Source organism: Vulpes lagopus, chromosome 10 (assembly GCF_018345385.1).
Source record: "Vulpes lagopus strain Blue_001 chromosome 10, ASM1834538v1, whole genome shotgun sequence".
Lineage (NCBI taxonomy): Eukaryota > Metazoa > Chordata > Mammalia > Carnivora > Canidae > Vulpes > Vulpes lagopus.
Window position 1 is genome coordinate 84,476,251 of NC_054833.1, and position 24,920 is coordinate 84,501,170.

General features: G+C 60.0%; 1 protein-coding gene across 5 annotated transcripts in view; it reads left to right on the top strand.

Moving 5' to 3' along the window:
* PRDM16 (PR/SET domain 16) overlaps positions 1–24,858 on the top strand; it is a 313,101-nt gene extending 288,243 nt beyond the window's left edge. For 2 of the 5 annotated variants that reach the window (XM_041770218.1, XM_041770219.1), the window contains exons 9-17: positions 378–1,794; positions 4,552–4,639; positions 7,180–7,349; positions 7,938–8,015; positions 13,148–13,317; positions 13,491–13,665; positions 18,164–18,400; positions 19,267–19,441; positions 20,596–24,858. In XM_041770218.1, the coding sequence (XP_041626152.1) occupies positions 378–1,794; positions 4,552–4,639; positions 7,180–7,349; positions 7,938–8,015; positions 13,148–13,317; positions 13,491–13,665; positions 18,164–18,400; positions 19,267–19,441; positions 20,596–20,730 (2,645 nt within the window). In that variant the 3' untranslated portion in view covers positions 20,731–24,858. The remainder of the gene's footprint in view (positions 1–377; positions 1,795–4,551; positions 4,640–7,179; positions 7,350–7,937; positions 8,016–13,147; positions 13,318–13,490; positions 13,666–18,163; positions 18,401–19,266; positions 19,442–20,595) is intronic. The other 3 variants (XM_041770220.1, XM_041770221.1, XM_041770222.1) reach the window with 2 other exon arrangements.
* The last annotated feature ends 62 nt before the right edge of the window (positions 24,859–24,920 follow it).

Sequence of the window (24,920 nt, forward strand, 5' to 3'; positions counted from 1 at the left end):
ACAAAGTGCACATGTACACACATGCCCATAGGTACAGGTACATGCACATACAAGCATGCAGGCAGACACATACGCACACACACTCATGCACATGGGCAGACACAGCACACACACGAAATGCATGTGCACGGACACTCATGACATGCAGATACACATACTCATAGGTACATGTACACGCATTGCAAGCATGCACATGCACACACACATTGTGCACGCTCAGACAGGTCCATACACTGTGACATGTGCCACACCCAGCAGCCCTCACTGCTCTGGATGGCAGTGGCCGCCACCACGCCCAGCCCCCCGCCCCCCGCCCCCCGCAGGGTTTCCTGGTAATTTCATATCGTGTTTGTGTTTGCTCTCTGCTGATGTTTTAGGTGAGGTCTGCCACAAGTCCTACACACAGTTCTCCAACCTGTGCCGACATAAGCGGATGCACGCCGACTGTCGCACGCAGATCAAGTGCAAGGACTGCGGGCAGATGTTCAGCACTACCTCCTCCCTCAACAAACACCGGCGTTTCTGTGAGGGCAAGAACCATTACACACCGGGCGGCATCTTCGCTCCGGGCCTGCCCTTGACCGCCAGCCCCATGATGGACAAGGCCAAGCCCCCCCCAACCCTCAACCACGCCAGCCTGGGCTTCAACGAGTACTTCCCATCCAGGCCACACCCCGGCAGCCTGCCCTTCTCGGCGGCTCCACCTGCCTTCCCCGCCCTCACCCCGGGCTTCCCGGGCATCTTCCCTCCATCCCTGTACCCCCGGCCGCCTTTGCTACCTCCCACGCCGCTGCTCAAGAGCCCCCTGAACCACACCCAGGATGCCAAGCTCCCCAGCCCCCTGGGCAACCCGGCGCTGCCCCTCGTGTCCGCTGTCAGCAGCAGCGGCCAGGGCGCCACAGCTGCTGCGGGGCCCGACGACAAGTTTGAGCGCCGCCTGGACGACTCCTACACAGACAAGCTCAAGACGAGAGGCAGCGACATGTCGGACGGCAGCGACTTTGAGGACGTCAACACCACAACGGGTACCGACCTGGACACGACCACCGGCACGGGCTCGGACCTGGACAGCGATGTGGACAGCGACCGGGACAAGGCCAAGGACAAGGGCAAGGCGGCGGAGGCCAAGCCCGAGTGCGGGGGCGGCGCGGCGGCCCCGGGGGCCCCGCCGGCGGCGGCCGAGCTGCCGGTCTTCTACTCCCAGCACGCCTTCTTCCCGCCGCCCGACGAGCAGCTGCTGGCCGCCTCGGGCGCCGCGGGCGACTCCATCAAGGCCATCGCCTCCATCGCCGAGAAGTACTTCGGCCCCGGCTTCGTGGGCATGCAGGAGAAGAAGCTGGCCTCGCTGCCCTACCACTCCGTGTTCCCCTTCCAGTTCCTGCCCAACTTCCCCCCCGCCCTCTGCCCCTTCGCGGACCGCTCCCTCGCCCACAACCTCCTGGTCAAGGCCGAGCCGCGGTCACCCCGGGATGCCCTCAAGGTGGGCGGCCCCAGCGCCGAGTCCCCTTTCGACCTCACCACCAAACCAAAAGAGGCGAAGCCCGTGCTGCCCGCGCCCAAGGCGCCCCCGGCCCCAGCATCCGGGGAGGAGCAGCCGCTGGACCTGAGCATTGGCAGCCGTGTCCGAGCCAGCCAGAATGGAGGGGGGCGGGAGCCCCGCAAGAACCACATCTACGGGGAGCGCAAGCTGGGGGCTGGGGAGGCGCTGCCCAAGGCATGCCCAGCGCAGCTGCCCCAGCAGCCCTCCCTACACTATGCCAAGCCGTCGCCCTTTTTCATGGACCCCATTTACAGGTATTAACACGCCCCGCCTTTCCCTGCTCTCCCAAAGGGGCCCTGGCCTGGCTGGGCAGCTGGGCCAAGAGCCACAAGGGACTCCCAGCCTCCCCTCAGACCTCACCTGGGCCGCCCTCGGCCTCCAGCCGTCTTCTCTGGACCAGCTCTGCCTTCGGCAAAACTCAGATCCGTGCTCTCTCCTCTGCTCCCAGAGCCTGCACTTCCCTGAGGCTGCCCTGGTGGTCCCCACTGACCCCCTGGAGCCACCACTGGAGTTTCTGGTGGCCCAGGGAAGCCACTGGAGCAACAGAGGGGAGGAGAGAGGAGGAGGAAGAGGGGGAGGAGGAGGAAGAGGACGATGAGGAGGAGGAAGCTCTAGAGGGTTTGCAAAAAATAAGCACCCACCTTTGTGATAGCCCTTCTGGTGAGAGGCAAATTTAATTCCCCTCGCCAAGCTCTGGGCAGTTGCAAAGTCTGGGCTTTGATCAGGTGGGTTTATTAGGTGGAGGGGTCCAATCCCCATTACACGTGTCCTGCGGGTGCCGGGCTGGCCAAGCCTGGAGGAGAGAGGGCTGTGCATGGGGTGGGCCTGGGCAGGCATGCAGATCCAGGAACCTGCGCAGGGTGCCACTGTGGGGCTCAGGCCCATGCCCATGTGGACAGGCCCACATGCAGACATGCGTGTACACCCAGCACTCGGGGAGACGGGCACATGTGGCCTGTATTCTCTGCAGTGTGCAGGTAAAGAGGCGGGTGTGCAGGTGAACAGCCCACAGCAGCTGAGGATACTTGTGGGGCAGAATGAAGCCAGAGCAAGTCAGCGGCCGGTTGGGGACGCCTGTGTCCAGCCAGTGCTATTTCCTTTCGGGGCCGACATCTGCATCACAGGAGATGGAAAACATGCCTCTCTAGGTGTTTTGTTCAGAATATGCCATCCATAGATGGTCTGAGAGAGTTGACCAGACGCTTGTTGAGAAGTGGTGACTTGCACCTGCTGAAGGTGCTCCTTAGCTTTCTGGGGCAAATGTGCCATCAGGGGGCCTGGGGAGAGACCCTCCAGGGCCCCATGAGACACACAACCCTGATGTAGAGGACAGGAGGGTGATGGGAACTTCCACTCAGGCCGCAGAGCTGGAATCAGCAGGCTCTGAGTTAACATCCTACTGCTCTGTCCCCAATCCCCCTGCCCTCTCCCCAGGCCCTCACTGCTCCCCTGCCTCCTCTCACCTTGGTTAGGGCCATGGGCCTTTGTCTGGAAGCTAGAAGAACAGATGGTGAGGTCTATCAGGGGTCCCCTGAGACCCAGCGTGGATCTGAGGTCCATGGGCTAAGGGAGGGGATCCCTGTGTCCCAACTTTGCACGTAGATGCCAGCAATGTATCCAGGTACAGGTTACCCCCACATCGTCTCCCTGCCACCCCCAAGCCCATCAAGGTAAACAAGCATGTGTGGTGTTGGAAGGTCCCTCTTCACACAAATTGTGGATGACCACAACTGCCCACAGGCTGGGCCCTGGAGCTAGGGGTTGGGGCCCTCCTCTGCTCCTGGGTGACTCCAGGAAAACTCCACACCAGCCCCACAGGCCAGCCCCCAGATCCTGCTCACCCTTAACACACACAACCCGCAATCCTCCATCCCCCAGGCTCAGGGAACCCTAATACAGCCAGGCAGCCACCCTCTGGGCACTCAGCACACAGGGCCACCAGTGGCTGCCTGGGGTCAGCTGGCCTTGGTTGCTCAGGAGCCAGCCTAACACAGACCCCACACACCCTCTCCCAGGTGGGTCCCCCTGCTATAGGCTCATGCCACCAACACTACAGCGTCTTGCTGAAAGGCTGCATCCAACATGGCCCAGCTTTGAAGATGGCCCTGGGTAGACCCTTCAGAGCAAGCTGCCCTCCATGCCAACTTCCCACACAATGGACACTGCCTCTCTGGGGGTGAGGGACCCTTCACACCCTCTCCTGCTGGGCCAGGCTGGTGGTCCTGCAGGGTTCCCTGTGGCCCCAGGCCTGGGGGGATGCTCCCTGGGTGGCTGTGCTGTCCTTCTGCAGCTCCTCCTCCTCTCCTGGTGCCATCACCCCTTCGTGCTCTGCTCGGTGTCCCAGCCGGTGCCTGGTGGGCAGCTGTGCAACAGAGCCAGGCCCTCGCATGGACACAACGGGAGCGGCTGGTATAGGGTTTGCGCAGCAGGGCCATATGTGTGTGCGGAGAAGTGGCAGGTTTCCCTACATGCCACTCTGTGAACCCCCACCCCCACGAGGATGCTGAGGCTGGCTTTACTAGGAGACAGTGTGAAGAGGGACCTCAGCGCCCTGCCCTGGCTGCTTCCTCCACTTGCTCTGTGATGAACAGAGTTGTCAGCAGCATTCGGAAAATATTCTAGAATTGTCCTCTCCAGCAGTCATTGCGAGTTTGTAGGTAGACCCCATGTGCAAAGTGGCAGCTATAGGGAGGCCCTGGGGACTCTGCGGGATGACAGTTGGGGTGGTTGGGGGTATCGGGGGATCCTTGCCAGGGCCAGGACCTGGGTGTGGAGAGCTGGGAGCACGTAGAGGAGGTGAAGTGAGTGTTCAGGCCAGGTATGGGCTCAGAGGCCGTGGAGGTGAACAGGTGTGCTCAGTCATGAACGCCCCCCCACTGTCAGGGAGACACGTGGCCCCTGCATCCGTGCTAAGGCCCCCAGCCCTGTGACTGCTGGGGCGCAGGCGGGCACCCTCGTGCGCAGCCCTGGGCAGCTCGGTGAGGTACGTAACCCTCTGCGTTGTTGTCCAGCAGGGTAGAGAAGCGGAAGGTGACCGACCCCGTGGGAGTCCTGAAGGAGAAGTATCTGCGGCCGTCCCCACTGCTCTTCCACCCCCAGGTAAGACCCGTGGCACGCCAGGCCGGGGTGGGGGGAGGGCAGCGGGGTGTGGTCTCCAGATGGGCTGCCCAGACAGGCGGTCTCTGCAGGGGGCAGGCTCCCTGAGCTTCCGTTCAGACCCGGCCACACCTGAGGCGGGCCTCAGTTCCCCTGCCCGGCAGGTGCGCAGGGAATTCTCTCCCTGCAGCCTTGATGGGTCCCCATGAGGCTGAAGAGGATGAGATGGGCCAGGACATGTGAGGAAGGAGCGTGGTGCTCTGTGGGCAGCCCGTGGGTCCCTCGGAGGTGACCAAAGACCCCAGACTGCAGGGCCCCTCACTGACCCACAGTTCAGGCACTAGGAGGAGCAGTGGACAGATGCTCAGATGCAGAGAGTCCAGGGATTGGGGATGAAAGGGACAGATCCAGGAGGCACGGGTGTGAGCAGGACACATACATAAGACCAGGAGAGCAGAGATCTGAGCACAGCAGGCACCCAGTGGGCACCCAGTGGGCATGGGGGATGGGGTGGGAGGGCAGAGGGAAGGGAACAGGACAGAATCAGATAGGCTGGCCGCAAGGACAAGGGTCCAGCAGGCGGTGGGCAGGAGGAGCACCGCCCCCCAGGGAGTGCACTGGCAGTGGCAGGCCTGTCCGCCAAGACTAAGGATGGGGTTGGGAAAGAGAACCTCCCCCTCTGGACAGTGGCCACACACCCCCAAAGGCAATCCTGAGCTCATGGCCGGCCTCATCCCCCCAGAGCCCACCTGTCCTGACTCCTTGAGGCCCAGCATCCTTCCCAGAGCCACAGACCTCCCCCAGCACACTCGGGGGTCCTGGGAGCTGAGTTGGTGGGGGTGGCCTGAGCCAGGCTGAAGCATTGTTCTGCTTCTTGGTCCTTCCCACCTTGGACAAACAGCCCCATGGTGAAACCTGCCCCCTGCCTGGGTTCACAGCTAAACTTAGGGCCTCCCATTGTTTCACCAGGCCAGAGGGTTTGCTTAATAACTTCCCCTGATTTTCCTCGGGTCGGGCTGGAAAGAGCCGACAAGCCCGCCAGGCGCATCCTGTGTTTGTGGGAGCCCCGCCGGGAATATCTGGTCAGGCGGAGCAGGCCCAGCAGGCCAGACCTGCAGGCAGCCTCAGGGAGACCCGCCCAGGCCTGAGGATGGGAGGCCTGGCAGGGGGCCGGCTGCCCATTGTCTCTCCTGCCCACGAACCCCCCCACCCCCAGCCCTGCCACCCCCACTGCCTGCCCCCCAGCCAGAGTGCCAGGCAGGGGGATGGGACGAGGACCAGGAAGCCACCTAATTAGATGGTCTGAGGTCAGGCCATCACTCAGGCATGGTAACTGATGGCCTCTACAAAGTATGGGCTCACTACTGATGAAGGCATCAGCCCGTGGTGTTGAGGTGCCAGGTAGGACCCTGCCAGGGCCTTTGGTTGGGGAGACCTGACACACGTGTGTGCAGCCCCTGGGGGGCAGGGTGCACCATAAAACCTCACCACCTCTGGAGCTCCAGGGGAGTCTCTGTGTGCAGAGTTCCAGAGCCTTTCAAGGCCGCGGCTAACACTGAGACAGGAAGCCAGGTGGGCAGCGGTCCTTGCACCCGGGTTCCATGTCCCGGTGCTGATGGTAGCTCCCACCTGCTGGGCAGCAGGGACAGGGTGGGCAGCCCACAGCTGGCAGCATCGTGCACCTGAGGAGGGCACAGGCATCCCAGGGGGAAGGAGAGCAGAACAGGCCCTGAGGCCCGTGCAACCCCCCTACCCCCATCCTGTCCCAAACCTACGCCCTTGGGGATGGGCACCATTGGGGGCTCCAATCACAGCTCTGCCGACCAGGGGGAAGTGGCTAGTGCCGCACCCCCAAATCCTCCCCAAGCCAAGCCAGCCCTTGACACCTCCAGGGCCTGGAGAGCTGGCTCCTCAGGTCCATGTCACCATGTCCCGCATTGGGTCACATGGGCATCCTCCTCCTGAGGTTCAGTTCAGTGTCTAGCCCTAGGCTGCTGGATTCCCCAGGAACTTTGCCGGCAATCGTGGCCTGCTGCCACTAGGGGACACTGCCCAGGCCTGAGGCCCCTTTTAACCCAGGATGAAGGGAGCTGTCTTATCAAAAGAGAGAAAGAGGGAAAGAGAGAGAGAGAGAGAGGGAGAGAAGAGGAGAGAAAAGTGGGATGTGATTCTGTCTTTAAACGAAGCTAGCCCTCAGGAGTGCTGGCCAGATGTCAGGGGACGTGTCCCCTGAGGCCGGAGCCTGTCCCCTGCCCCCTGTATGCCCTGAGCCAGGCAGGGAGGCATACTGGCTGGCAGAGGCTGGCTCCAGCTCCCCTGGCCTGGGCCCTGGGCTGACACCGGGCTGCAGGGAAGGACAGGCCCAGGGCTGGCTGCGGAAAAGTGGTGGCCAGGAAGCCTGGGAGAGGCCTCTTCCACCCACAGCCTGAGGCTGCTCCAGCTTCTGGTCCTTGCCCTGTCCCTGAGGACTTGGGATGCCCTGGGGTGGGGCCGGCCTCCTCAGGAGTCCCCACGTCCCGTCTCTTCCACTGTCCTGCCGGCAGATGTCAGCCATCGAGACCATGACAGACAAGCTGGAGAGTTTTGCAGCCATGAAGGCGGACTCTGGCAGCTCCCTGCAGCCCCTCCCCCACCATCCCTTCAACTTCCGGTCCCCGCCCCCCACGCTCTCGGACCCCATCCTCAGGAAGGGCAAGGAGCGCTACACCTGCAGGTAAGGTGGGGTGCAAGGGCAAGGTGGAGGGCAGCTCCGGCCAGGCAGCCACAGGAGCCCGGGCTCCCTGGAAAAGCTGTCACGGCCACAGCACAGCATGGTGGCCACACGCGGTCCGTTCGCCGATGGCAGTAACTGCCCACACGTGTGTCTGCAGAGGCTGGACGTCCCCTGCCCGCCCGCCCCCCCGCCCCAGCTGTGCTCCTGTGAGCACAGGGGATGTAGCCTTAGCCCTGCCAGTCAGGCCCAAGCCAAGGCATGCTGGTCAGCGTTTAACCCGGGCTCCTGGAGTTTGGGCGGGAAGCCCAGTGTTGGGAAGAGACTCCTGCTGTGTCTGTCCCCGGCTGCAGGAGCCTGTCCTAGCGGGTCCAAGCCAGCTTGGCCGCCTTCAGGCCCTCTGGCTGACACACTGCCTGGGGAAGGGGCGCAGCCCGAGCAGGCCAGGGTGAGCTGAGCCCACCTGCCCCCCCTGTGGGACCTCAGGCCCTAGACCTCGAGTTGGAGGAACCACAACAGTAAAGCTCATGGGTGCCTGAACCTATGGCAGTGCAGCTGCCTAATGCCCCCCTCACCGGGCCTCCACTCCAGGTACTGTGGCAAGATCTTCCCCCGATCAGCAAACCTCACGAGACACCTGAGGACGCACACCGGGGAGCAGCCATACAGGTAGGAGCCTGTCCCACGTGGGTAGGGGGAGGCAGGCTTCTGGTGAGCTGGGAGCCAGCATGCTTGTGTCAGGTGGCTCCCTGGGCCCCTCCCTCCTGGCCCCACAATGACCCTGGGCCCTGGGGTGTTATAAAGATTAGGCAGGAGGTGCTCAGTGGGCTTCCTGAAGGTTCCTGCCTTCCCCCAGAATGGGGTGCCTTAGAGCAGCTCTCCCACCTGCTGCTGTTGCCTGGGGTGGGGGTGGGGTTCAGAGCAGCAGTAGCCAAAGCCAGGGCCCCGGGTGGTCTGTGGGGGAAGCCTCGCTCCACCCCAGCTCCCTCCAGCTCAGTTCCCATAGAGAGGGTGGTGGGCCAGGGCACGTGCCCAAGGCCGGGTGGGCAGTGGAAAAGGACCTCCATGCAACTGTGGGTCCCAGCCTGGGCTGGGGGCGTCCTGAGGGACTCACGCATCAGCCCTGCATGGAAGCCATGTGCCTCCTCGATGCTGGGCTTCGGCCTGCAGAGAAGCAGGCACACAGCGCGTCAGTGCGAGAACCATCACATTTCCCATTCACCGGTGCCGGCGTCGTCCTCGTTTTGAAGACACAGAGTCAGAGGCTTAGACCCCAGAGTCAGAGTCCACGGCGGCTCCAGCAGACCATTCTGGCCTCGCAAGAAGCAGATCCTGCTCCTTGGTCCCTAGGGCCTTTGTCGGGCAGGAGAAGGACTGAGGGGGACACCCTGGCTTTCAGGAACCCAGCCGAGGGAGCGGCCTGAGAGTTTGCATTTTAAATGAAAATGAGACACCCAGGTGGTTGAGACCACAAGGCAAATCAGAGAAAAAAGTTGGTTTAGATGCCGAGACCTCATTCTGTCCAGGGTGTGTCTGGTGGACGGCCACCGTTGGGAAAAAGGCTTTGCATGGTGTTAAGTTGGCAGCATGAGATCCTAACGACCGGCCATACAGAGCTCCAAGGCCCCCATCAGCTCCAGAGACTCGGTATGGGTCCCTGTCCCTGGGAAGGGCAGCCACACGGGGTACCCACTACAGGGCTGCATCCTGTCCCGGCTGGACGAGCGACAGCACATCTACTTAGCAGCAGTCTCCTCGGTGCCCCCAGCCCATGCCCCATACACAGGCCTCCCGCCCCATAGAAAAGCGGCTCATGACTCCACAAAGGCTCGCAAAGAAAGGAATGACTCGGTCTGGCCTCCTCCCTGAAACGAGAGCCGCCTTCTGGACGGTGTTGCGCAGAGGAGCCCCCAGAGGGTCCGGCTGTGTTTATAGAAGAATTTCATTACCACTGAAACCTTTTTGCTCTCTCCAATCTGTGAGTTTCGACTTGCGTAACAATGATTGCTCGGAAAGTTTGCGTTGCAAATCCTGACGTTATCTGGCTCAAGGCAGCCCTGAGTTGGGGAGTTTGGCGTGTGTGGCTTTCTCCTTGACATCACTGGAGCTTTCTGGGATCCCTTTGGTCGTTGGAAGAATTTAAATTGGAAGAGGAAAGTTTGTGTGTCCAGGGGACAGGCCCCACCAAGGGAGAAGGACTCCCCACCACTGGCAAGCTGACTCTCACCTCCCAGCCGCCCGCTACCTGCCAGGCGTGAGCTCCACTTTGGGCCCGATGTGTGCACGACTCCGTGTGCACCCGACCCTTGCAAGCAGGAGGAGCCAGGGCTCGTCACGGGCTGCAGGGTGACAAACAACACAATGCTGGAACACTCTTCCTCTTAAGTCCTGGCCGGAGATGACCTGAAATCACTCTGAAGGTGTGTCAAAGCCTTGGCTCGGGGAAAGAAAGACTCTTTCGTGTGACCGTTTCCTGGAGAGACACTCAAACCTCCCACCGGCCAGTGTCCTCAGCTCAGAGATCTTGGCTGCTAAGTAGAAGACTCACTGTCCTGCCTCAGAGCTGCGGCAGGTAGGACTTGTGACAATTTGGGCTGGACGAGCAGAATGCCAGACTCAAGAACGGAGTGGGGGGCTGCTTCCTGCACCCTCCCTGGCAGCCACGCCTGGGGTCCCTCCTGGATGCTGCCTGGCGGGGCCTTGGTCATGCTCCGGGTGCAAGCCCTCACAGGCTGGCCAGCATGCTCCTGGTGGGACATGAGCTTCTGGCTCTGGGGACACGGGCTTCTCCATCCGCGGCTGGTCTCCGCCCCATGAACAAGGGCAGTTCTCATCCCCTCAGGTGGCCCAAACCTGTCCCCTTGCTTTTCTACTTCTGTGTTTAGGGCTGGATTTCAAAAATCTCCTCTTTCCTTCCCTTCCCCTGCTTTCACAATGACCAAAAGCATCTCTCCCTGGGACAGCTGGTGTGGCAGGCTGGGTCCCGTGGAGGACACTGTGCCCTCCCCCACCCCCAGGCTTCCTTGGCGGGGGAGGGGGCCACGGTCACGGCAAGGTCCTCCCCAGGCACTCCGCTGCACACTGCCGCGGCCGGCCGGTCACTCCTTGTCGCAGCGGGTGCAGTGGCGTGCTATTTTACACAGCGAGGCCATAAATTTCACTAGCCACTTGTCAGCTTATTTACAACGCAAATCCCAGCTGCTCAGAGAACTCTGCTCCCCCGAAGCCCAGGGCTCACTGCTCCCCTAAATTCCAAATGGGCTTCTCTGTCTGGGCCATTTATTTAGATTAGAACCAGGAGAGGGCCAGACTCAGGGCTCTCTGTGAGCAGATCCAATGTATGGCTCCCTCCTGCTCGCTCTTCACCCCCACGACGCTGGAAAGAGAACTCCATTTCTGGTAACAAGAAACAATCCTGCCCAACCCCATCTCCTCCTCAGGACTCGTACCGTTCAGGGTTTATGAGGCTGTGTTAGGTGGAACCTGTCAAAAGGTCCCTGTCTTCCCAGAGAAACAAGGCAGGAAATGCCATGCACAGTGTGGGCGAGCGCACAGGCAGACGGGCCCCAGGAGTGCGGGTGAGCACAGAGGCGGACAGACCCCTGGGAAGGCCAGTTGACTGGGCAGAGGGTGAGTGCCCAGACCACCTTGGCCTTGCACTTGGTCCTTCCTGAGCCATCGCCCAGAGGAGCAGGACAGTTGTCTGGGAGCCTGGCACTGTCGGGGCTAGGATGTGTCTGTGGTGGAGCGAGATGGACCATGGTGGAGAGGGCTCAACCCTCTGTCCCTGGGCAGGCTGAGACAAAGCAGCCAACAGCGTGTAGGCTTCCAGGACATGTAGGCTTCCAGGACGGCGGGTCCTTGGGAACTAGTGAACATCACAAGGCGCGGGAAGAGGGTCCATGACCAAAGCCCCCTGCTCCTGGGGGCCTGGAGACAGCTTAGTGGGCCCATTGAGGAGCCGGAGCCAAGCCCAGGGGGCCTGGGATGACGGAAAGAGGAGGCCAAGGACTGTGGCCCAGGACCTTCATTCGTGTAAAAATCACAGACAGCTCTTTGCCCACTGACTATGGAGGAAACCAGAGTCCACAGGCCGTGGCGGAGAAGGTCCAGACACGAAGAGAGGAGCTCTGGAGCCGTATAGGGGGTAGGGGAGCCACCTGGAGCCCCACTAGTAGGGACTCTGCCTGTTTCCTGTGGCCCCACCACCAGCCCCGTGGGGGCCGTGAGGCAGGACCTGGGCTTCCAGGACAGGTTCATCAAGCTGCCCCTCCGGGCAGGGAAAGGGCCCCTCCTGGCACGGCACTAACACCCCCGCAGGCACCGGTGGCCACTAGGGGCGAAAGCTTCCTGCCTCAGGGGCCCCTGGTATTCTGTGCTGGCCAGACACCTGGGCAGGTGTCACAGGGCAGCGCCTCGGAGTCCGGCCTTACATGGCCCTGCTGGTCCGGCCCCGGCACCAACCCCAGGCGCTGCTCCGTCCTGTGGCCCGGATGCAGGGCCTGTATTCTGTGCTGGTGTAATCAGGGCGGGGCGGGGGGGTTCCATACTAAGGATAGGTCCCTGGTACCCTCCACATGTGCGCCCTGCCAGGACCTGCCGTGCAGACCGGCTCCTGAAGACTCAGCAGGCCAGGATTGTGCCCACCTGCCTCCCGTACCATTGCAGAAGCTTGTTTGTCTCCAAACGTGGAAAATAAATGCGTAGACAGTGTTCGCAGGTTCACGTGCCTCTGATGCCCAGCGAAGCATCCCCAAGGAGGCGCGCTGAAGCCCAGGCACGGGGACGCATGTGCATGTGCACACACAACACGTGTGTGCACTCGCCCACATCGGCACACGTGGTGTGACCTGGAAACAGCTGAAGCGAATCCCCCTGCTGTGGCAGGCCGGGTGGCGGAGCAGCTACGAGGCCTCTGCTTGGACTTTCGCCACCAGGAGGCGCTGGCACCCCAGCGAGACCCCGCGTGGGTCTGCAGACGTGCCCGCGGCTCCCTGGGCCTCCCCTCTCTCCTGCTCCGTTTCTGGCCTCTCGGGCGGCTGTTTCCCTGAACTGGGAGGCTGGCCCTCTGTTTCCCGCCCCCGGGGCTGCGAGCGAGGCAGTGAAGGCTGCAGCTGCACAAGGCCCAGCCCCGAGAGGACACCGCTCCGGGCACCAAAGTCCTGGAGGACACGACTGAAGCGTCCGGAGGGAGGAAGGAGTGTCTTTTTCAGGTTTTCCCAAAACCATGGGCAGGCTGGCGATCCCCTTCCGCAGAGGGGCACAGAAATAACGGGATGGTGTGGGGCTGGTGGCACCCTGGCCCGAAGGGTGTGGTCACACGTGGTCCGTGTAACAGAGGTGGTTGACAGATGGCGAGACCAGTGAGCCCCTGAAGAGGGCTGGGGCAGCTCCCCGAACCCACGATGAATGAGCTGGGAGGCTGGGCCCATGTGCCCCAGGACCCACTGACAGTCGGCCAGGCCCGGGCCAGCTCTCCTTGTGCCAGAGTCGGGGTCTCCCGCCAGGAGGAAAGTCACTGGGAGCAGGTCTCCTCCTTCTCAGAAACGCCGCCCCAGGGTCTTTCCACGGTGCACGGCCGCCCCCTTGAGGCTGCTGGGAGCACGCGGCCCTGGGCAGGGCCTCCGAGCTGGGGACCCAGATGCAGGGAGGTGGGGGGCTCATTCCAGCTCCACCCGCCCTGGGAAACAGTGGGGGGAGGACACGGGGGCCTCTTCCAGGTTGCGGACGGGGGCTGAAGCCCCATCTCTGGCTGTACGGGGTGGGGTCTGGGGCCCCTCTGAGATGCGTGTGTCCTCCAGGTGTAAGTACTGCGACCGCTCCTTCAGCATCTCCTCCAACCTCCAGCGGCACGTCCGGAACATCCACAACAAGGAGAAGCCCTTCAGGTGCCACCTGTGCAACCGCTGCTTTGGGCAGCAGACCAACCTGGACCGGCACCTCAAGAAGCACGAGCACGAGCACGCTCCAGGTATGGCCCCAGGGGCACAGGTGGAAGGAGAGGAGGGGAGGGAGGGGGATGACAGGGGAGGGGGGGAAGACAAGGGAGAGGATGGGGAGTGGGGACACAGGGGAAGGGAGGGAGGGGGAAGACAGGGCTCAGCTGAGGGAGGCCCCTCCTCTGATGCTCCCCTGTCCTCACAGTGAGCCAGCACTCCGGGGTCCTCACGAACCACCTGGGGACCAGTGCCTCCTCTCCCACCTCCGAGTCAGACAACCATGCACTTTTAGATGAGAAAGAAGACTCTTATTTCTCTGAAATCAGAAACTTTATTGCCAATAGTGAGATGAACCAAGCATCAACACGAACGGACAAACGGTAAGAAGTCTATTCTGGACCCCAAGAAGGCCTCGATTCAAACCTGTGTGGCCACACCCAGAGAAGGGGCACCCCCACCCCAGCCCCTGCCCCCTGAGAGGGACTGGGATGCACAGCAGAGGGGAGACTGACAGGCATGCCAGCATCTGTCCTGGCCCCAGCTCTGTCCCCTGGAAGGGGGTGCTTCAGCGATGGCTCCCCTCCTGCCTGTCTCTGGGTCTGCAGACGGTGAGGAGAGTAAGCACCCTGACGAGTGATGGGCACCGTGTGCTTATTGCCTCACCGAGGTGCTGGCCTGATTGGCTTGGGTGTCACAGATGTGCAACAAAGTGCAAGCCGGGTAAGGGCTCCTGACGTGACCTCTACTGAGAGTCTGACAGTTCAGAACATTTCTGTTTACTCTGAGGCACTGAAGGTTTCCAAACAGGAGTGCTGCCCCTTGAAACACACACACATACATGCGCATGCACCCACACGTGTGCACACATACACATATAAGTGTGCACAAACCACACGTGCATGCACATATGTGCAGGTACATGCTCACACATATATACACATGCACACACGTATACACACGTGAACTGGTGCATGTGCGTATACATGCGCACAAACTCACACATGCACATGTACAGGTGCATGAAACCACACGTGCATGTACACTTATGAGTACACTTATGTGCATGCACATAAGTAAGTACACTTACTCATGCACATATACACACATACACTGGTGCACATACACACACGTATGTATGCACTCAAAATCACACATGCCTACATGTGTGTATAGATGTGTGCACACATGCATGCACTCAGATGTACACATATTTACACTTGTGCACACATGTTCACTTGTGCAGGCATGCATACATGCATGGGAACTCTTTTACACTCACATGTAACCACACATACACTGGTGCACACGTGCATGCACACACATGCACTCGTGGGTACACATATACATGCATGCACACATACACATGTATATACATTGCAGTGCCACACATGCGGTCATAATGCACACACTCATGTGCATGCACATGGAATCATGTGTGTGTACACATGCACATACACTCACGCGTACACAAATGTAAAAACACGTGCAAACACACTCGTGCACACATGCAGACCTATGCACATGCACACACGCATACACACGGTTGCAGGAAAATGGCAGAATTCAGATTCAAGCTGTGGAGACTGTTCCACACAGCCCTGGATCCCAAAGCTCAGCAGGTGGCATTTACTCCGGGATCCCTTCTGGAAGGACACTTCAGACCCCCAGGAGGACAGTCTCCTTGGGTGAAAGCTGGTGCCAGACCAGCTGGTGGAAAACCAGAGACACTCCAAACACCAGGAGGCTTCGGGATGCAACCGGCTGATTCTGCAGAAGAACACTGCGCCCAGCGAGGTGGGGGCCTTTCTCCCGCCATAAAGCCAGGCCCAGAACCTGAAGCCAGAGCCCTGGCCCTCACACAGCTCTGTCCCACCCCCCAGGACCCGATGCCCTCCCTGCCCACCTCCAGCATGTGAGGAGGGTCCTGAGGAGACACAACCTCCTCTAGGGCAGGCAGTACTGCTAGAGGACAGGGTGGGGGCACCGGGAAGGCCTGTCCAATTTATAAAGGAACGTGACACTTGGACGTTTTCTGGGCCACCACATCCTGCCATGCTCCCTGGAAGGTGATCTCACCTGCCTGCCAGGGGTGAGCTCAGAGGAGGGGATGGTGGAGAGGCTGACTGTGGGCTACGTTTGCCAGAGCCTCACCCTGCTTGGCAGTGGAGATTCTCATGTGGGTGCAGGCCTGCCTGCTCTGGGGTGGACAGAGTGCCCGTGTCCATCCTTGGCTCTGGGCACAGGCATGATGGTCTCATGGGAACCTAGATCCCTGCCACTCAGTGGGGCCCAGACCTGTTGAGGCAGCTCTGCAGCCTGTTTGAGAGCTGCCTCAGGTCTCAGCAGTGTGATCTCTGCCTTTGGAGAAGTCACAGATGAGAGCACCAGGTGTCAGGCCTTATCAGAACCCCACAGATGGGTCACAACACATGTCCTGGCTGTTAAAGACAATCCTTTGAACTGGGACTCCCTGCACCCAGGACAAAGGTGGATGGAGAACCTACAAGAATCAGTGGCATCCTCCATGGGGCGGGCAGTCCTCCAGGAGCACCAGAAAGGCCTTCACACCTCAAGCCCAGGAGGCAGGCCCAGCTCTTAGTCATAAAGAGGCGGGGGACCCTCCATGAGACTCAGGGGGACAGAGGGAAGAGGAGACCACACCACTGTAGCCCTCACCACCGAGGTCTCAGTCTCAGTGGGGCTTTCCCAACAGCCTTAGGGCTGGGGACAGGGAGCAAGGCTCAGATGGAGGATACTGGCCCCAAATCCCCCAGAAAGCCCTGGGGCAGAGCTGACCACAGAGCTGAACTTGGATGGCCTGTCCTGCTGAGGCCTTGTCGTGGGAGCCTCCGGGAGATGCCCCGGGTCATTGTCGGGAGCAAGAGCCACCATCATGGTTGACTTGAATCCACCAATCTGTGTTGAGTGGTGAGACATTGGCAGTTCTATTTGGGCCGATTTCAACATTATCCAGTTCTCATCCAGAACCAGCTTCTCTTGACCATCAAGGAGAATTTAGGGACAGTCAGGCTTCCTGGCCCTATCACCCCATTTAACACCTGGGCTGAATTGTGTGCCCCCCAAAATCCTAACCCCTTGTGCCTCAGAATGTGGCCTTATTTGAAATCAATTCATTGTTGATGAGTGAGTAAAACTGAGCTGCCAGGGAGGCCCCCGATGCCACACCATGTCACAAGGGGAGAGTAGGACGCAGACACACACTTCTCTGTGGATGAAGCAGAGGAGGGGGCGGGGCAAGATGTCCCCATAGCCGAGGGGCACCGAGGAAGAACCACTGCCTCAGAAGGAACCAGGCCCAACCACGCCAGGATCTCGGGCTTCAGCCTCCAGAACCAGGAGAGACTGCTTTAAGCCCGGCCCCGGCGCAGGGTCACGGCGGCCACAGGACATCACGCAGCGGCTGTTTGGAGGCCCAGACACTCGTGCAGGTACCCTATGTCTGGAGCTGCCGCCAGCCTGCTGGACCCCCCGCCTAGGTCCTGCTGCCCCTCACTGGGTGCTCCTGCTTGAGGCAGGCCACCTGCCAGTGAGCAGATCGGCCGTAAGGTGGTGGGCCCTGCTCCGAATAGGGGGGCTCCCACATAGAACCACACACATGCTCAGGTTCTATCAGAGGTGCTCAGGGCAACCTGCTGTGCATAATCCAAGTTCCAGCCCCCAAGTCACCCACCTGCACCGTTTATCCCATCCTCAGGGTGAGGTGTTCCCACGTTGCCAAGAGGGCACAGGCTGTGAGCTGGCAAGGTCAGCGGGCAGAGAGCCAGGGAGAAAGGCAGCACAGGCCAGCAGCACAGGTGACCACTGAGAAGGGAAACGTCAGGCAGGGTACTGCCTATCTGGGAAGGCAGGGCAGGTGCAACATCTCCTACTTTCTCTGGGAAAGGCCAGGAGGGAAACTAAGGATGGCCGAGAGCCTGGCCCTCAGGGGCCTCCCGGGCCCATGTGCACAGGCCTCTGGTCTGGAGGCCAGTGCTCACTCAGGGAAGGGTGTTCCGTCTGCCTCGATGCCCAGAGCAGGACTGCCTCCCCAGACAGCAGTGGATGGATCTCTGTGGGCCGTGCATGGTCCAGGAGGAATGGGGGCCCAGACGTGGGCTCAGGAAGCATGTGGCTGCCCTCCCCGTGCCCCTCCACCTGCATGCTGGACACCACCAGGTGGCCCTCGGGCTAGTGGATTTTCTGAAAGAAACAAGAAGCCTCAACCTTTGCTCAGCATGGATTCCTTCCTTTTAAAAATGAGAATCCAGAATGGAAAATTTCAACCAGTTGGAGTGACCGTGATAGAAATGAGATAGGGTCTGGGCTGCAGGACAGAAGCCACCAGGCTCTGAAACAAACTCATCTGGGCAGGTTTCCCTGGCTGACAATAGCCCAGGCCTCATTCTGCAGGATCCGGGATCCCAGACCTTCCATCTGCAGAGGGGACCTGTCACTCTGGGTTGCCAGTCTCCCTATGTCTTCATGACTGACCAGGAGGAACGAGCAAGGGTCAATCAGCAAACCTCCCCAAGGGCACCCCTTGTGCAGTGCCCAACCCCAGCTCCAGCACTTGAGACCCCCATTCCCACCAGACTGGCCATAGCTTCCTTCCCTGACACACACCCTGAATATCTGATGGCCGATGTCCACTCTGGCATCACAGGAGCTCCACTGCTGAGGCCCCTCCCTGCCACGGCCTCAGTGGGCCCCCTCTTCTTCTTGACTCACTCCACAGGGGCCTCAGCTCTGAAGGTCCCCATGACCATGAATGCAGGCTCTCTTTGCAGAGGGTAAGGACAGTCTTGAGGGGAGAGCCGACTAGAGCCCAGTCGCAGGCCTTTCGGGGTCCAAGGCCAACTCTCTCCCCTGTCACTTCAGGCCGGAGGTCCAGGACCTGGACGGCAGCTCCCAGTGCCCGGGCCTAGCCAGTGGGAAGCCGGAGGACGTGGAGGAGGAGGAGGAGGAGGAACTAGAGGAGGAAGATGATGACAGTCTGGCAGGAAAGTCCCAGGATGACACTGTGTCACCCACGCCCGAGCCCCAAGGTGCCTACGAGGACGAGGAGGACGAGGAGCCACCTGCCTCCCTGGCCGTGGGCTTTGAACACACCCGAAGGTAAGGACCAGGCCTCCATGGGCCGACATGGGCAGCCTCGTGTGCCAGGGCCCAGGCCGGGGAGGGGCCTGAGCATCATGGGGGCAACCTCACTCTCAAACCACCTGAGTCCAGCATCCTCCCCTCTGGACTCACCCCTATCCCCAGCAGGTGTCTCCTAGTGGGACGGGGAGGCGTCCTTATGCCTGCCGGCCCAGGTGAGGCCCAGCCCAAGGAAAGGGTCAGGGCCCAGCCCACCTCCCCACACGCACTTCCCCAGGCCTGGAGGCAGAGTGTGGGAGGGAAAGGCACCCTCCCGAGCTGAGAAGGAGCTGAGCCTGCAGCCACATAGTCTCTGGTGCCTTGGCCCACAGTGACCTCTGGCCCTGGCTGGGCTGTGCAGAGCAGGGCTGGGCACGGTTGAAAGCGGTACAGGCTGGGGCCACCTACCGCAAACCCCAACTGCCCACTGCCTGTGTTTGGTACTAGGGATGTTACCAGCGTTCCCCATGGTCCTGGGGGAGTCCTGTAGATCCAAGAGGCTAATGATCCCTCTCCCCTGGATGCTGGGAGTGGGAGCCCCGGGTCCCCCAGAGCCACCTCCTGATCTGTGCTGCATTCCCACAGACCAGGGCACCCCGCCTGCTGCTTGCAACATGTGTGCACGTACTCACCCCCTTTCGTGACCCTCTGTCCATCCCTCTCCTGCATCCGTGTGGCTTCTGTCCAGGTGTCCATGTGTCTGTGTGTCTGTCTCCTGGTGCATGTGGCTCGTGGAGACGCCGCGGCGTGCATGCAGGCACGGAGCCGGCCGTGGGGCAGCAGAGAGGTGGCCAGAGGCCAGACCAGCTAACGCCAGGCCCTCCTCTCCCCGGTCATTGGTGCAGGTGTATTGAGGAGCAACCAGGCGGTCTGTTAGCTTTGGAGCCGATGCCGACTTTTGGGAAGGGGCTGGATCTCCGCAGAGCAGCTGAGGAAGCGTTTGGCGTTAAAGATGTGCTTAATCCCACCTTAGATTCTGAGACTTTAAAGCAGACACTGTACAGGCAGGCTAAGAACCAGGTAGGTACCCAGCAGAGCCCCCTTCCCGGCACCCTCAGGCCAGATGGCAGGTGGCAGCCACGCCTCCTTTGGTGGTGGCCGTCCTAGGCCTGGGTCACAGCAGGACCAGGTCTAGCCATTGCATCGGCTAGAGAGACACCCGAGTGACTGCCGCTTCCCCATGAGCTGGGGTGGGGCAGGGAGAAAGTGAGGCAGAGGGATGTGAGCCAGGTGCTCACTGACGCTCTCGTCCAGGCGTCCATGAGCAGATGTCCAGCCTGGAAGCTGTGTAGGCCTCCCTCCCTCTCTGACTCGAGCAAGAACGGCCTGTAGCCCAGGCCTCTCTTGAAGGAAGCTGTCCATCACGCGGTCACTAACACCATGCCGTGACAGGGTCAGCGAGGGACCAGGGCATGCCTCCACCCCGGTCTCTAGTGCAGGTGGCCACAGGGCCCTGCTCCCTGCTGCCGTCCACTGGACAGGCGGGGTCTCCATCAGCCCACCCCCAGTCTCAGCAAGAACCGTCTGCGTGTCTGTCTGTGTCTTACTAATCCTGTCCAGGGTGTGAACCGGGTGGGAGGAGGGCTGGCCTTCCTCCACCCTGCTCTGCTATGAGCAACGGGCCCATGCCTCCTGCTGCCTCGTGCCCTACAGCGAGTGGCAGAAGGACGGTCCTGTGGACCAGCCGTGTGCCAGGCCCAGAAATACATCGGCTCTCAGCTCAGACAAGCCGGGCACCCAGTTCCCCAGGTAGCTCTGTGCTGTCCTCATGGTCGTGCAAACAGGCAGCCCCCAGGCACAGCAGACAGGGACTGCCTCTGGTCGGCTCCTGCCGATGCCTGGGGCCCCCACAAAGGTGGGAGTGGGGCAGAGAGGTAACCACAGGAGGGGAGTACCCCACAGAGCTGCAGGAGCCCCAGGGTGTGGAAGCCAGGACCACAGCACCCTGGCACCCTTGTGCATGGGAGCCCAGCGATGTACACCCCCAGCCCTGCCGCCCACATCGTCCTCTTCTGGGCCCCAGGGGAGAGTCTGGATCTGGGAGAGGCTGAGCCCAGCAAGAGGGCAAGTAGGGGCTGGCCTGGGAGGGGTCAGCCTGGGATCTGCAGGACCCTCAGCCACATGGCTCACCTGCCTGTCCTGTGTGTGTGTGTCCCCGTCCTCTCCCCGGCCAGGCGTATGCAATGATGCTGTCTCTTTCCGAGGATGCTCCTCTCCACACCTCCTCCCAGAGCCCTCTGGACGCTTGGTTGAACATCACGGGAGCCACGCCGGAATCTGGAGCCTTTAACCCCATCAACCACCTCTGACCGGCCCAGGAGGGGCTGGGGTCAGAGCCCAAGCCAGGCAACCTCAAGGGCCCCAATGTCCCAACAGAAATCCCGGCTGCAGAAGATGGAGAAGTGAGCCTCGGGGAGCGGCGTGGCCTGGGCCAGAGAGACACCCCCCTGCCCCGTCACCTGCATTGACCACTCCTTGGCGCTTGTCCCCACACACACCACGGTTCAGCTCTAACTTTTCCCAGGAGTCCCTGAGCCGTCCTGGAGGCCTACCGTCCAAGAATTGGTCTTAAGAACAGCCTTCCAGAAGGGTACAGCACAAGGCCGGCCACGTGCAGCTTGGGAGCTGCCTCGCGGAACCAACCCGGTGGGTGAGGGCAGGATTTTCATCCCAAACTGAAGGCAGTGGGCCACTTCGGGCACCAGTGTGGTGTCGCAGAGAGGATCGGACAGACACGGGCGTGCTCTGCAAAGGGAGACCGCCCAAATGATTTTTTTATAATGAGAATTACAAGAGTAACCCTTTTGGTAATCTTATTGACGACAGAGTCTATTTAAGCATGTGGTTTTAAAAATAGACAGTATTTTTTAAAAGATTGAAAGATGACTTGCAAATTGTTTTTTAAAAGTAATTTTGCATTTGCTTCGAAATCTCAGCTTCTTTGCAAACCCGAGCCCGCTTGGGAACTGATACCGTGCCTGGGCGTGTTCTTTATACTGTAGATAATGGAGAAATTTTCTATCCCTGACTGTATTTGTAAAGCCAACGTGATTCTGGGTGGCCCCGAGCAGAACCGAGGGGCCTGGGGCCCACTCCTGTGAGCAGTTTCAAACTGTGCCATGGAATTCTTAGACATGGTATCCTGGGCTGGCCCAAGGCTGCGAGATACGCCCGTGGCACACATCGCATGTGTGCGGCATGTGATTCATGCCTGTGGCCCCCAGCAAGAACCCCCACCCCAATTGTATGGGGAAGGTGAGAGCGGTGGCTCCAGTCCCCTGTGCAGAGGTGGGGGCCAGGCACCTGACACTCCTCCGGACCAGGTCTGCCCATCAGCCACCCCGGTGCCAGCCCCCCACGGCTGTTCTGCAGAAGGCAGGACCTGCCAGCTGCATCCACGTCTCCAGCCACACCCTCACCCACCCCATCTGGACAAGGGGAAGGAAGCGGGCATCCTATTGTGGCCACCCTGGGGTCACTCTGCAGCTCCTCTGCCCCTGGCCGCCAGGCTCTCCGCCTGTGTGAACCCCGGGCTCCAGGACACGACTGCCAGACCAGCTCCAGGACAGAAGGCCATCCAGGCGGGACCTGCCACGGATGCCATCGCCTCCTCCTCCTCGGGATGGGTCTGCTTCTCCACTCGGATGGGCTTTAAATTATTCCCATAGGGGCCAATTTCAAATCATGTTTTTCCCTGATGGAATTTACCTTAATCTGTATATAACTTGTAATTTTTTCTAATTCATTTCTTTTCTTATTTTATTTCTTCCTTAACAGTATTTTGGCATTAGACATTCTTATTGTGAAGAAATAATGTTAATATAAGTATGTAGTGAAGGACCAAAACCGTGTATAAGGTTGTGTGTTGTGTGATCGATAACCAGGGAGTGGGGAGGTTTTTAATGTGCCAAATACCCCCGCGCCCCCGGACGGATCCTGCTGCCCATCTCCAGACAATCACGTGTTTTTGTTAAATTAGAGTTTCAGTTACATTTGCATTTAAGACAAGTGTTCTATTTATTTGTTTTATTGTTTGGAAGGAAAAAAAAAAAAAAGAATAGTGTCCCAACAGGAAGAGAAAAAGATCCTCCAAGGTGCCCTTAGAAAAGAATGTAGATGCAAGCGATAGGGGCGCGGGCCGCCTGGGGATGGGGCTCTGGCGGTGCGTGGGTCCTGGGCGCTGGCCCAGGGGCAGCAGGCCGGTCAGAGCAGCCATGTCCCCATTTCCCCGCTGCTCCAAGCCAGCGACAATCGTGTGCTTCCGCGTGGGGGGAGCCGCCAAGGGCGCCACGCCACTCCGGCGCACCTGCAGGCTGGCAGGGCGTCCTGGGTAAGGAAGAGCACGTGCACCCCTGTGGGCAAGGCTCTGCAAACACAGCCCCTCACCTCCTCACCTGCATCCATCTCCACCGCAAGGCTCGCCGGGCACTGCGTGGGATTTCCATGTTCCCCTCCATCCAGACGGGACCCCTTTGCAGAGTCAACCTCAGATGCAACTGCCCATTTCTGTAAACTCAAATTATATTTCTTCTGCTAAAGAATAAGGTGTGTGCTTTTTTGTGTGACATTACTCTCTCTGCCTAAAATAGGAAGTTCGGCCGGGTGGAGACCCAAGCGGCTGATTCCTGTGGCCCCAGAGCAGATCAGGGGCTGGGCCGCTGCCTCCAGGCTGCCCTATGGGCTGCGGCAGTCTATCAGCTTCAGCTGGCCCTGGCCAGCGTCTTCTCTGCCCTCCTTCCCCCTGCACATCTTCAGCCCTCGCTTTTGTTCCCCCTGCAAACAATTAGAGCTAGCCCCATTTCTCTGAGACACTCAACCCCTGGGGCCCAAGCACTGATAGGTTTGGGGGGGGTCTGTCCTTGGACCCCTGACAAGGGAGTTTCCTCCCCACCCTGGTGTCTCCCCCCACCCCAGACCACAGCGAGCTGCCTCCCTGCTCTGTACCCAGGCTGCAACACTAGCATGGACCATGGGGCCAGGGGGCTGGGTGGCCAGGATGCTGAGACCCCAGCCTTGGAACCTGGCTACAGCAGGCCCCCCAGCAGGCTGACCACCATGTCCACAGTTGGTGGCCAGGGTCAGGCCTGTGAACCTGGGGCCCTGCCGTCTAGCATCAACGGCATTCCTCCTTTGGATGGTTGACATCCCCAAATGGAAGCTCAAAAGGAAGATTCCTTGCTCTCCCCTCCACCGCCCCTCAGACCCTGGCCCCAGGCGGGCCGACACCAGCCCCCAGCCGCTGCTCTCATTCCTGAGACAACAGGGTAGGATACACAGAGCTGCCGATCCTTTGGCCAGCCGGACCCTTCATGAGTGGGACCCAGGGACCCTCTGTTTTGAACCCAGGGTGGGTGTGCCTGCAGCCCACCTGGGACCCTGGGTGTGGGTCCATGGACCCAGGTGAGCCCACATGGCCGTCCTGTCCAAGGCAGGAGCGCAGTCGGTCTGTCCAGACCCTGACTAGCCCAGCCTCTCTGTGGCCCGAGCATGGCCCTGGAAACTCCCAGGGCCCTCGGCCTTCTCTGTCCTAGCTGCTTCTTCAGTGAGCGTTCGCAAAGCACTTGCCCAAATACATATCACCCATTGGTAGGCTTGAAGCCTCGAAGCACTGGATCGTGGTCCCCCTGTCCTGTCCCCATGCCCCTCGTCCCCATGCCCAATGACTGAAATCTACTGAGCTGTATTCACTGTGCTGTCCGGGGGGAGAGGTGAGGGGGCAACGCTACCCAGGAGAGCCAGGCACCTTTGCGCCCCTCCCGGCTGGGGTCGCAAGGCCGCGGCCGCTCCTGGTGGGTGGAGGTCAGCCGGGTATCAGAAGCCATGAACCTGTCTCCGCAGCAGCAGCAGCAGCGAGTGATACTGTGACAAGACATTCCTGCGTGATTCCAGGAGCTTCCCTCTCCTCTTTGCATTCCAGTTTGTTACGTTCTTCCTCTCTGTCACTGATTCGGATTACCGCTTTTGGAAAAAAATGAAATAAAACTAAAAGGCAGCTTGAGTTTTCCAAACGTGCAATTCACTTGTGAGCAAAGAAATTCCGGAGGTTTTTATCGGTGTGTTTTATATCGTCCATGTTCCCGCGGCGAGGGAAGCTGAGCCCCGGTGTCGGAGCGCATCACGCGGAGCATACGTGTGTGTGTGTGTGTGTGTGTGTGTGTGTGTACCTGCTGGCAAGAACCCCATACCTGCGCGTCCACATCTCTCTCTTGCCATTGTTCTAGTACAGACTTGGTTCCGTTTGTTTTCGTTGTTTGGGTTTGTTTGGGGTTTTTTTCTTTTAGAACTGTATAGTGTTGAAAAAGAAATCAAATGTAAATGTCAGGTTTTCATATAATGTTTAAAAAAAAAAAAAACCATTGAGAAGGAGGCCGGTGTATGTCCTATGTCCCCCTGATTGTAAATTGCTTCTGTTATAAGTAAACTGTGCATGACTCGTGTTTAGCGGTCATTATTGTGTCTGTTTGTGAAATTTTTATGAAAAGGAAAATTTGGTAGATGC